The sequence below is a fragment of the Colletes latitarsis genome, chromosome 11, assembly GCF_051014445.1.
Source record: "Colletes latitarsis isolate SP2378_abdomen chromosome 11, iyColLati1, whole genome shotgun sequence".
Classification (NCBI taxonomy): Eukaryota; Metazoa; Arthropoda; class Insecta; order Hymenoptera; family Colletidae; genus Colletes; species Colletes latitarsis.
Window position 1 is genome coordinate 22,099,781 of NC_135144.1, and position 12,640 is coordinate 22,112,420.

At 37.7% G+C, this 12,640-nt stretch overlaps 4 protein-coding genes across 7 annotated transcripts; 3 read left to right on the forward strand and 1 right to left on the reverse strand.

The window, feature by feature from the left end:
• Window positions 1–253: 253 nt before the first annotated feature.
• LOC143347511 (mitochondrial ribosome and complex I assembly factor AltMIEF1-like) lies at window positions 254–783 on the forward strand. The gene is made up of 2 exons (XM_076776709.1): window positions 254–536; window positions 655–783. The coding sequence occupies exons 1-2, from the start codon at window positions 381–383 to the stop codon at window positions 691–693; spliced, it is 195 nt and encodes a 64-aa protein (XP_076632824.1). The 5' UTR covers window positions 254–380; the 3' UTR covers window positions 694–783.
• Window positions 729–1,348, forward strand: LOC143347509 (mitochondrial translation release factor in rescue). Its single transcript, XM_076776708.1, has one exon. The coding sequence runs from the start codon at window positions 729–731 to the stop codon at window positions 1,254–1,256; it is 528 nt and encodes a 175-aa protein (XP_076632823.1). The 3' UTR covers window positions 1,257–1,348.
• A 294-nt stretch (window positions 1,349–1,642) lies between these two features.
• On the reverse strand, window positions 1,643–10,226 carry LOC143347723 (uncharacterized). 3 transcript variants are annotated; one of them, XM_076777171.1, is made up of 7 exons: window positions 9,518–10,226; window positions 8,912–9,024; window positions 6,907–7,149; window positions 6,565–6,827; window positions 6,325–6,490; window positions 6,006–6,247; window positions 1,643–5,917 (listed from the first exon to the last, which is right to left on the reverse strand). In XM_076777171.1, exons 1-7 carry the CDS (start codon window positions 9,591–9,593, stop codon window positions 2,392–2,394), a joined length of 4,629 nt encoding a protein of 1,542 aa, XP_076633286.1. In that variant the 5' UTR covers window positions 9,594–10,226; the 3' UTR covers window positions 1,643–2,391. The 3 variants fall into 3 exon arrangements, with proteins under 3 accessions (XP_076633286.1, XP_076633289.1, XP_076633287.1); XM_076777174.1 differs by lacking the exon at window positions 8,912–9,024 and having other exon boundaries at window positions 1,645–5,917; window positions 9,518–10,225; XM_076777172.1 differs by lacking the exons at window positions 8,912–9,024; window positions 9,518–10,226 and adding an exon at window positions 7,705–8,800 and having other exon boundaries at window positions 1,645–5,917.
• A 778-nt stretch (window positions 10,227–11,004) lies between these two features.
• On the forward strand, window positions 11,005–12,590 carry LOC143348538 (transmembrane emp24 domain-containing protein 5). Of its 2 annotated transcripts, XM_076778842.1 has the most exons (5): window positions 11,005–11,308; window positions 11,542–11,738; window positions 11,808–11,874; window positions 11,938–12,207; window positions 12,296–12,590. In XM_076778842.1, the coding sequence occupies exons 1-4, from the start codon at window positions 11,120–11,122 to the stop codon at window positions 12,166–12,168; spliced, it is 684 nt and encodes a 227-aa protein (XP_076634957.1). In that variant the 5' UTR covers window positions 11,005–11,119; the 3' UTR covers window positions 12,169–12,207; window positions 12,296–12,590. The 2 variants fall into 2 exon arrangements, with proteins under 2 accessions (XP_076634957.1, XP_076634956.1); XM_076778841.1 differs by having other exon boundaries at window positions 11,938–12,590.
• Window positions 12,591–12,640: the final 50 nt, after the last annotated feature.

Sequence of the window (12,640 nt, forward strand, 5' to 3'; positions counted from 1 at the left end):
AAAAATTCTTTGAATAATATGGTCATAAGAAAAACTTGATGATTAATATTCATTCAATTTAACAATAACAATAAATTAGTTTGATTTTCGTATTTCGTTACTTGAATGGAGTGATTAGGGTCGTTGAATTATAGGTATGTATATGAATGTCATGTATACATATTTACATCCTATTATACTTATTTTGAACAGTATCCGTGGTCACTAATCTTTATATGTATATAATATGTATAGTACATACTGTGCACGGTGTGGTGTATGGTGCAGTAGTATGGCACTGGCAACGATCGATTTAGGTGCTTTGCGTTATTAATAATTTAGGATAATGTTAATTAATAACGGACTGTAAAAACATTTCAACTTTATTACAAAAATACAAAATGAGACAAATAGTTTTAAAACTGTACAAAGATTTATTGCGTTACGGAGAAAATTTAAAGTACACGGAAACGAAGTATTTTAAGAGCAGAATTCGTAGAGGTTTTAAAGAAAATAAACGCTTGACTGACGAAGCAGAGATTGATTTTCAATTACAGGTAAAATAAACGTAAATAGAGAAATTTTCTACTTACAATTATTTTTAAATAAACCGTAATCTATATTACTTAACCTATAAAAATTGACAATTTCTATTTGTAAACTTTTCTTTTTTAGAAAGGACAGAAGGTTTTGCAGGATCAACGAGTCATATAAATAATTTGTTATAATTAAATTAAATACATAATTATATGAAAATTGCAGCTATGCTGAAGTCCTTATCAAATAAAAATTATTTTTCTCAATCATTGGCTAGATATGTATTCTTATTGGTTCACGAACAAATTTATAGTTTTTCATGTAGTGAAAATCGTAATTTGATTAACATTTTGAATAATCAGATTCGATGTAAGTCTTACAATCGCTTTCTAGATTACTCAAAAGTACCTACACTTAATGAGAATGATTTGGAAGAGCAATTTGTAAGAGGTTCTGGTCCTGGTGGTCAAGCAACTAACAAAACGTCAAATGCAGTAGTTTTAAAACACAAACCTACCGGACTAATTGTGAAATGTCACGAGACCAGAAGTTTGTTACAAAATAGAAAAATTGCCAGGGACATTATGATCACAAAATTGGATTTTTTTGTCAATCGTGAGGACTCTATTCAAAGTCAAGAAGAGCAGTTTAAAAAAAGGGATTCCATAAAGAAGAAACAAAAGCAAAAAAAATTAGCAGATTTAAAGAAATCGTTTAAAGAACGTGAAAATTTAAAATAATTAGTTAATTGATATCAAAATACAATTTCTTTTAAATATTATATAATGTAATTTTAATGAATAAATAAAATTGAGTCCTTGTTAAATCAGGACCAGATGCAATATCATTTAGTACCATATCTATGTGTTAAACCAGTGTTTTTCAAACTTTCTTTTACCAACCCCTTAGAATAAAAAATTATTCCTTTAGTATATTTTTAAATCGTAATATTAAAAGATCCTCATTATTCAGCTTCCAAATAAGACTTCGTCTTGTTATAATTTATAAGTATAATAAAATTTTAATTATTTTTAACGAATAAGAAATTTCGTTACGTTTTTAAATTTGTAAGCTTTTGGTTTCTTCTTTGATACTTTTACTATAATATTTAAAATCTATGAGAAGTATTTTTTCATTCCAGTATATAATATATTTTCTTTTAAGAGTATGCAAGCCCTCCACTCACGTTCCGCGAACCCCAGTTTGAAAGACACTGTATTAAACAAGTGTGAGAGTAAAAAAAGGTTGAAAGTACGTAGATTGTTTCTTTCATTTTTAATGGAAAATTCATATCTTTAATAGTCATCTCTTTTTTGAAATCATGAAAGGCTTACATTATTTTTCTTTGAAATAAAATATTTAGGTGGACCCCCGTGAGGGATTTTAATATATAATGTTACATTCAATGATGCATTTTGTAACAGAACATGATCATTATGCTACAATAAAGCTTGTATGCAGCCTTGCGCGCTCTAAGAAGTGTTTCTGTGAACGAAAATAATTTCTTTCGTATGTTTATTATCTTGCACTGTACATCGAACAAAGTTAAACGAAACAAAGTACATACTCTGTAAATACAAATACATAGAAATGATCGATTTTTTGTTTGTTTACAAAACGCAAAGGCTGCATCTAAAGAATGTACAAGGATTCTTAACAGAACTATTATCGGGAAAAGACACTAACAAGAATATTAATAAAATCCTATTGATGGTGCCAATAGTGTTAAATACTATTCTACATACACAAATAATATTTTATACATAATGTACACTTGGCGGGAATATAGATTAAATTTCAACAGCGAGATTTCACGTTTTAACACGTGTATCTTGATTTTAAAATTTAAACTATAACAGAATCTTATCGAGGATTTCAGCTACTTTTCAACCACCTTCTGAATTGACCGCGACTGGTCTTTAAACGTTTTTTCGGTGGCTGAGCATTCGATCTCGGGGAACTGGAACTTCTTAACCGTCTGTTACTAGCAATCGTTACCGAAAGAATACTGTGGTCCATATCGACTTGTTCGTCGATCTTCATCATTCTAACAACTGGCTGAAATTCGATGCTCGAACGCCTCTGTTCAAGCTCCGATGTCGCCATGATTGTCGGACTTACGCGTCCCGATAACGCGCACTCGACGTCGGAATCCTGCGCTTCCGACGTCACGGTGTCAACCGGTTGCTTGACAACCTTTAGGTTCTGTTGCTTTTTACACGTAATACTTAAATAGGAATCATCTTTACAGTTTTCATCCTCGAACACCGTCTTCGAAGATATATTGTTCCTTCTCGCGCCCCTCCTCGAGTACATACGTTTCTTCGACGTTACGCTGCTCCTTTTGTACACGCTATCGCGACGTTCTATTTCAGAATCAGGATTCTCAGAATGAACTTTCTGTTGACGCTTTCTCGGTAACCCGTTCGAGTTATGGTGTTTCCTGGAAACTATTCCGGATGCGATGTCCTTTCTACACAGGATCTCGTGATTCTCGAGTTCGACGCGCGAATCGCACGATTCGGAACTCGGATTGTCGCGTTGGCGTTTTTTTATTGCTGCTTTCGCGATAAAGCGTCGTTCCGTCATCGAATTAACGTCCTTTCGAAATACGTTCTCGTGATTCTCGTTGTTGCCCGGATCGTTCTCCGATATCTCCTCGATCTCCGACAACTCTTTCCTGAACGCGTAACCCTCGCTCAATACAAAATTTCTATCAGTCTCGTTGCACATATCGGACGCGCGCGTGACCGTGCACGTTTCCGTGTTCGTGTGCAACACGGAATTATCCAAAGCTTCTATACTCGCGTCCTTCTCCTCGTTTCCGCCCCGACACGCGTTAGAATTAGAGGTGTACATCTCGTACAAGCAACCATTGTTTTTCTGTTGATCGAAACCCAACGACTGCTCGCTATCCTGCACGATACTTCCAACGGATACAGCTACCCTGAGGCTACCGTCTTCCGATATTCTTTCGGGGGTGTTCGCGACCAACGTGCTACAACTTTTCTCGCTCCGTTCGACGACCTTCTCCGACAAGTTCTCTCTATCGCAGTCCGCGTCGCCCGCAGGTTTACTCTGAAGTTTTTTCTTCATTTTAATTCCGGGCCATCCCGTTCGATTTTTCCTCTTTTTTCTACGCTTCGACGGAGATTCGATATTATTGCCCTCGCCGCATTCCGAACTGGCGCACGACGAATTTTCTAAACAGTTTATAATTTCGTGACAATTCTCCAACAATTCGAGCAAGTTCGACGGCGGTCCTTTCGGAGCGTTCGGCTCATAAATAGTCAATTCCGTTTGCGTGGCGTCCAGCTCGAAAGAGTCGTTCAATTCCAAAGTGTCGTTCGCGTTGAGCATCTCGTCGATCGTCTTTACCATTTCCTTCAATTCCTCGTCCACATCCGATCTCGGTTCAAGTTTCGGCCGCGGATCCGGCCTCGGCGCGGTCGTCTGCGATCTGCCAGAGTGACATTCCTCTATCGTGTACAAGTTCGACGATTGCTGCTGTTGTTCCCTTTTCCTAATTATCGTCGACATAATCGCCAGCGTGGACGCATGACATCGAGGACTTTTCCTTGGCGATCGCCCGATATAGCCTGCGCTTCGCCCGCGACCTCTCCTCCTGTTCTCAGTCCTATTTTGACCCTTCGACAAAACCTCGTAAAAATTATCAATCTCGTACGGTAGAAGAAACGGTTTCTGCGAGTCCTCTTCGCTGAAATAATGCCAAAATTCAGCGCCTTCGTCTTGTCGCTGGTACGTCTGATACCACGGCTCAGACTTCGGTACAGTTTCGAAAGAGAATTGCATTTTTTCAACCTCCGGCGAGGGTTTGGACGGATAAACTTTCTCCACGTCGATCGCTACTGTTTTCGCAATCTCTTCTACCTTTGCAGTTTCCTCGATTACCAACGGTTCCTTGATGCCAGTCAAAGGTGCCTGATACCTTAATCTACTACCAGGAGTCTCGAACTTATAGTAATCAACGTTATCTTTGATGAGAGCCTCGGCTTGCGTCCGCCTTCTTTTCCTAGCTCTACCCAAATTTAAAGAATCCTGAGAATCCTCTTCGATAATCTCTGTTTTTATAGGCGAAGTAAAGGTTACGGAGGAACTGGGACAAACGGAGCTAGTAGCGTCGTTGTATTCGCTCTCAGTCTCTCTTGGTAATACGCTACTTTGTTCATCGTCGCTCGTTTCGCTCGAATCGTCCCGCTTAAGCTCGCCGAACATGAAGGATTCCGCTTCGTCGCTTAACAACGACAGCTCGGATTTTCTTACGCGTTTAAATCGTACAACTACCGGTTTCTCACTCGATGGCACTTCCTTCTTCTCTTCATCGTTCGCGTCCCTCTGCACTGTACAATGCGCGTTACTGTTTGATATTACACTTGACCGTAACTTACTTCCTAACACTTCCACTTTGTAATACGCACGATTGTCTTCGATCAAACGTTCTTCGACGGACAGTCTATGTCGTCCTCTAAAACTTCTACCACCCCTTCTGCTCGATTTGAAGCACTTGGGTTTAATTACTTTAACTTCATACTTGTCCGCATCGTTCGATGTTTTGTTAACCTTTGGTTCGTCCTTTACGGCATGACCGTTACAGACGACACCACCTGCATTTATCTCGTCGCATTCGTCGAAAATCTTTTTTGTACTTGACGCGACGTTACCTAACTGTAATTTGTAGTTCGTTTCTTTAAGAGTTTCGCTTCTAGACGCTCTACAGGAATCGTTGCAACCGTCGTTATTTGTAATTAGAGCATTTTCGTTACAACTACTTTTTACACTACCGTTTGTTTGATCGTGACTCCTATGTTTAACAGGATCGAGATCCTGCTTAACGTATTCCGCATTCACAACATCGTTCTGAACATTATTACAAGTTACCGTCCTCTGTACATCCTGATTACCAGAATCATCACGTTTATTACACACTACACCGCACTCCTTCTCATCGTCCCGCTTTCCACCCAATTCCGTCGAAAATGATTTGATCTTGTACTCGGTCTGCTTAGGTTCCGTTAATTCTTGTTCTTGAATCAAGTCGTCTACCGTGTCGTCTTCTTCGATCCAAATCGTTCCTTTCGCCCGTTTTTTTATGGTAAAACCCTCAAATTTATCGTAAAACTTTTCTGTTTTCTCGACCTCGTGCCATGGACTACCTTTCGACCTTAATAAGTGCCCGCTTTCGTGTTTCGCACGAGTACGTAAATTATGAGGTGAACTTAATTTTAAATTGAGATTCCTACGTGCTCCATTACACTGCACCATTTTTACATCATTGACTTCAAAATCCCCTAAACTTTTTGAGTTTCTTTTCACCTTTCCTTCTGGCAGTACTATGTCATGAAGATTACGATCCTCATTGGAAAACAAATTACAGTCTTTTCTGTTGAATAAATACAAAAAAATTTAATTAACCGATATACAATACACGATCGAGTAGTCGTTCGTAGCTAAGAATATACTGTACATACTCTATATCTTTTGTTCTATTTAATTTAAGAAATGCCTCCACATTCGCTCCTGCATTGATCAGAGAGTCCAAAGACAAAAAATTGTCGTTGTTTCGCACGAAACTAAGATGTTGTTCGCTTTGTACATGTTTGGTCAGATCTCGGTAACTGATACGACAAATTTCACAATAACCAGAAGTTAACTGTTCAGTTCTGCGAGCACGAGTGGTAGTTGTGCGTGGTCGCCGAGTCATTTCTCTATCCTGTTTATATTTAATGTAATATTACGTATTTCATACGTAAAACTTTATAAAATAAAAATTGCACATTTAATTATTACCTCCTCTTGTTTGATAGGCTGAATAGCTTCTCTGTTTTCTTTTACTTCTGCTTGTAATTTTTCCAGTTTTTCTCGTCTTTTCGTATTGAAAGGACAGGAGCCTGGATCCCCAGAAAAGTTTAACTTTGGCCACACAGGCAGTTCGATGAAAACAGGTCTAGTGGTCCTACACGATTGTGAAATGATATACTTCGACGCATCGACGCATTCAAAAGAAACTTGTATACTATATATACGTACCTCTGAAAGGCCTCAAATTTTAAATAAGGTCCTTTGAAATGTCTGACCTTTAAGTCTTTAGTTGAACTTTGTTGACTCGAATGCTTTGACTGTTTTAAATGATCTGTGTTTTTAACAGATGCATAAATTTTATCAAGCCAAGCCTGAAGTTTATCAACAGCCCAAATAGGAATTCCCCAATTTTGGGCGTTATAAAGTGGATCCACGGAACACTGTTGTGGCTGTATCAGAGCACGCTCCAACATTGCATCCACCCGCGATTTCTGTAAAATTTTTTATATAGAACATAGGAATTTAAGTCTGGTATAATGCTATTAAATAACTTTTAACCGTGATACTTACAGATCTTTGGGTAGTTTGACCCCTTCGTACGATTGAGTTGGACAAGGGACAGTCGGGACTAAAGTACGATGTTGGAGGAGTTGTCATGGGGGTTGGAGTTTCTACACTCCTCAGCGAGGGAGGTCCCCCGCTGCCTCCACTGATAGAACCCCATTTATGTTTCCCGAAGTTCACACAACCAGTTTTATCTACCTTGTCACTGACTACCAGATTAACGCTTCGTACTAAAAATAATTCTATCACCTAAAAAAGAGATAAAAATAGAATTTAAGAAGTCAGAGTGTATCGATATTGTGAATTAATTTACAATGACGGCGAACGGAGTAGTATTAGGAATTAATGCAAAATCGTGTAGTCTCGTCGAACGTAACGTAATACGGTATTAAGAGGCGCAAACAAAGGACCGAGAACTAGCGGCATTTTCGACGATTCAACTCACGCGAAAAAGGCTGGTAGCTTCATGGAAAAGGGTGCGCAGAGTGTGGATGCCCGGTGATAAGTGACCCGTTGACGGACGCACCGACACACGTTTACATCGCGGTATGCTGACGTCAAGTAATCTCGTGTTCCTCTCAAACGCGCCTAAGCGCGCTATCAATCGAATTCGCAGAAGCGCGGAGCCATGCGTGTGTAGATGAAAATCTTCATGTAGTCAACAATGGTTGCTGCATTGTTACACACCGCGTTCTAATAATACGCTAAGACTCGCAGAGAACCAGGACGATAACGAAGCACGTGGGGTATCGAACTAAAGGAATAATTCAAGGTGTTTTGATCGAAAAATTAATAGAAACTAACTCTTCGAACGAAATCCACAGGAGTCAATGTAATTGGTGAATTTGCACACGATCACTGTCAAACGGTCTTGAAACGCACGAAACCTTCACACAAAACAACTTCCTCGAACGGCACACTGTTTATCGGTTCGCGAATTCGCGAATATCACGAATATACGAGTCAGGAACACTTGAAAATGCGGTGCACGATAAAAACGTATCCGGAAAGGAAAGTTCCTCGAGATCTGTCTCGGGGGAACAAACGAAACGAAGGAGGCAAAGGAAAAGAGCACTGGGACGCGCGACGAGATCGTTACTCGCGGGGGAGAACTGTCACGCACAAAATGGCCATTCGCCGTTAACAGCTTGGCAGACGAGCCTGGAGGCGGCGCTTCGCGTTCTTGCTCGCTATCCGTCGACAAACACCGCGGCTAAATGAACGCGATAGTTTCGCTGAATACGTGAAAAATAGTTTTCGCTGTATTTTCACGTCCATTTTTTTTTTCCTATTTCAAACCACCACAACACAACAGCCGCTGGTGACGAATCTGGTACACTTCGTTATACTTCCGAGGCTATCCTAAAGATGGCGCGACGCGACCCGGTTTTTCAGCGACTGTTTGTCAACAGAAATATTTTACGACGTCTCTATATGTGCTTCGAATCTTCCAAGTTACGATGCACGTCGTCGTCATTGTATATGCTGATCGTTTCCGATGGTTATCGCTGAATCGTTTTCGATACGCGAATATGTTTTCGACAAAATTCACGATTATCAACTCTTTTAAATATCTGCGATTTACGTACGATTTTTGTTGTGTCATTCTTCGACGAGACTTCGTTAATATCGCTTCGTTTTCCCGTTTTTCCCCGGTTAAAGAATTTTAAGATCGTTCGGCTATTTCGAATGACACCTATTTCACCGAAAATAACAAATCATGTGCCTACGATTTTGAATTATATGCACGTTACATGACACACGCGTTGCACGCCGAGTTAATGTTAATAGGATGTAGAGAGAGATGGTCGGTGAAAATGGCGGGAAGAGAGACAGCGAACAGAGTATACGAGAACGAGCGAGAAAGCAAACGGTCACGAGTGAAAGAGAGGGGAAAGGAAGAGTTATCACAAATGCATTAAAACTATGTATACGGAATCAACGGCAGGAAAATGAAGGGGGTAAAAAGTGAAGGTTTCATGAATAAGATCACACGCTATTGAGCACTTACCCCGCCCAAATCTTTGATTTTTGCCTCTATTTTGGCTGTAGTAGCATGGTTCTTTATGTCCAAGTAAAAAGATTCCCCTTCTAACGGTTTCAAATCTTTCTGTGTACGAACATCTGAAATATCGTACGAAGTTATTAACTTTGTTGCAGCTGCTTCGCATAAAACTTTCAAGTACAAAATATATGTGTAACTTCCAACAAGCTAACGAAATACGTTCGGTATAAGGTTTGTGATCGACGTATTTATTTTACGAATACAATGAGAAACAATTTTTGTTGCTTTTACAGTACATGAATGTTCTTCTGAAGATTTTAAAGAGAATAACGAACTCGGTAGGAATTAATTGAAACACCATTGAGGAAAGAAAGTTAAACAACAAGTTCTTTCGACGGTTAGGCGTAGCAACGTCGTACCGTGCGATGAGATCATCATGCAAATGTCACAGAAGACATACATTTACGTACTCAAGCGGAAGAAAGACTTTTACGTAAATACCTGACTTATTACGTATATTAAAGAGAAATGGTTCACAACGTAAAGGTCTGGGTCTCGTGTATGGGGGCCATACATGTCGAATAAATATTTATGCACATATGTTAGACGTACGTGAATGCTTCCTAAATTTATTTTCTTTTGGAGGCTGCTTTTGCTCTTGATGCTGAATTTTGGACGGAGATACCATTCCTATGCTATGCACCGCACAGACAATAACGATATTTTCCTTTCACTGTATTCTAGTATTTTTAAAACACTTCCCATTCTCACAAACATACCACATATCATCGTAAATATTTCTCTGCATATTCACTAATCGTATCCGTTTTCATGGAAAACCGTTATTTAATCGGGATCTATCACATCAAAACTTTCATTTTGGAACAAGCGATACTCGAAATCAACCAAGCAACCTGAACGTATCGATGAACTGAAGCTACGTATAACAGCTTGATGTTTTAAATGTCGAAACGAGGGGCAAGGACAGCCAATATAAAAAGAAAAAATCCCTAGATTCGGTGAAAATAAAGACGACATGCAAAATCACTAATCGTTATTTATCACAGTGATCGTGATTCTTTTATTTTGAGTCTCAGCAACTTTGAGTGAATTTAAACAGATAAAGAGGTTTTCAAAATATTCGATTGGGTCGATTTAAATGAGTCAGCTTGCATAAAATGATTGAGAATAAAAACTCTCTTTACGTAGAATATACAGGTGTATTTGCATTTAAACTGATGATTTTGACGATTCGTATAAAAAACAATTTATGCTCTCATTAATCAGAGGCGATTACGAATTACCATGAATTACTATGAAAACTCACTGTAATTAAGAACAAACGTGATTGAATCGCTTATGGTTCACAAGTAGCAGTTTTAGCCATCACTATTTATATTGCATTGGTTATCTGACACTTGTTGCCCAATAAATGTCACACAATTTAATACGTCACGAAGAGAAACAACGTTCATCAGACATACTCGGTCCTTTTCTCTTACAATACATGAATTTAGTTATGATACTAAAACTTTGTAAACTAATAATAAGTTACGATCTGAAATATACATATAATTTAATAAAAATAAATACTTTTTTGTAAAGAATAACCACTTGGCTTGATTAATGTATTAAAAAATATATATTTCCATTTAAAAAAACAAAATCGACGTCTAAATGTTTTTTACACGTTCTCCTACAAAAGAGCTGTTTATACTGTCTTATGCTCCCCTCGAAACCATTCAATTTGTTTACGTTAATCGTTTAATTGCTTGTCTAGATTTTATCAACGTCAAATCGAAAATGTTTTGAAAACTTTGAACAGCATTTTCTTCAAAAGATTGTAAGAATTTAAAAATTTTCGAATATAAAAAAGGACACTTAAGATCTTCAGGAAATATAATTGATCGAAGAGTCAATTTTTCGTTCGAATGAATTAGAATCCTGCCTTGTTACAAATAAGTACAACGATACTAATCGGAACGTAGACTCTATATCAATGTATAAATATATCTAATATTATCGAAGATTGATAATTCTCTATAAAAGTTTGATAATAATTCTCAGTTACAAGATCGGTTGAACACAGTTGAGAAACACTGAAGATCATGGTAGCGGTAGAAGGAGTACATCGAAACACACTTATCCGTCAGTCGTTGTGAAAGTGATTGTCGGATAGGTGGATCATTGTAATGATCTGTTTAAACATACACAATGTCTAATTTTTTACGAACTCTAGTTTTCGGAGTGCTTCTTAGCTTCGCGAAAACCGACATGCCTCATCCCTGGTATGAAACCTTACCGGCGGTGGCTATGGATTACAAAGTCCACATCGACGCCAGAAAAGAAGATTGTTACTTCCAATATGTTAATGCTGGCGCTACTTTCTACGTAAATTTCCAGGTAAGCGGCTATTTTTACGGCAATTACTATGTTGAAAATATCAGTCCCTTATTTATTCATTCAAATTAAAAATTTGCAACCGGTTTGTGATTGTTTGCGAGCATTTCCTTTGATAGTATAAACATATTTTCGACATTTAACACGAATTTTTCGCCATATGGTTTTATACATCAATTACAGTCCTCTTCCTATGGAAAGAAAAAAAATTGATCAAAGAACATTTACAAATCTAGGTGATACGTGGTGGAGATGGTAAAGCTGGATTTGCAGTGAGAAATCCAGAAGGAGTAATAGTTCATCCATACCAATGGCTTGCTAATTCGGACTACCAAGATACTGTAAAGAATGCTGGTTATTATAGTATATGTATAAGTAATCAGTTCTCTGGATTTTCTTCAAAATTAGTTAACTTATATATCACTGTGATCAGGTAATACGTTTAAACTAGCAATATATTTTTTTAATTCATGTGATTTTATTTTGCAAATTTATTTTACAGATACGACGAATGGGCCAAACACACCAAGGAGCTAGAGGAATTGAATCTTTCCGTTGAAAACTTTACGGTATGTATCTTGTGTATTTTCAATTTGTAAACAATTATTGTATATTGCCTATTTTCATTCTAGACTGCAATAACGCACGTGGAAAGAAACATAAACGAAATACTTCAGAGTCAGCATTTGAGTAGGAGTAGGGAAGCACGAGATTTAAATTTGTTAATGGATAACAATTTTTATGTCCAATCATGGTCTGTCATGCAAATAATCGTCATAATGATAACAACGACTATACAAGTATATTTTGTAAGAAAACTTTTTGAGGTGAAACCATCTAAATATTCAAAAATGGGCATATGAGATAGTCCTAATCGATTGCTGTGTTAAAGATGAGATTCGGTAAAGAAATTTGCTACGTTTATTGTGATAAAGTAATGTCAAAGTTGCTGGACTTCCAATTTGATAACGTAGTACTTTTTACTTCCAGAACATTATATATTTAGATTAAAGTTCATTGTATTCTTGATAACAGCATAATACTCCTTTTTTTACGAGAAGCTGTAATTGTATCAGCATAAGACTGTACTGATTTTCATACTTGCACACACGAAACATTCCGCTTATCGTTTAAAATTGTGGAACATTTATTATCACTTATTTTATCAATCATCAGCATTTTAATACAAACATACGAATTATATTTATGGATCGATAGATTGATTAGAGAAGTTTATATTGTACTCATACCAGAATAATAAATAATGACATACTTTTGTTACGGACGTTTGTATCCTTATCTAATCACGAGCAGCGACAGGATGCGGTACTATAG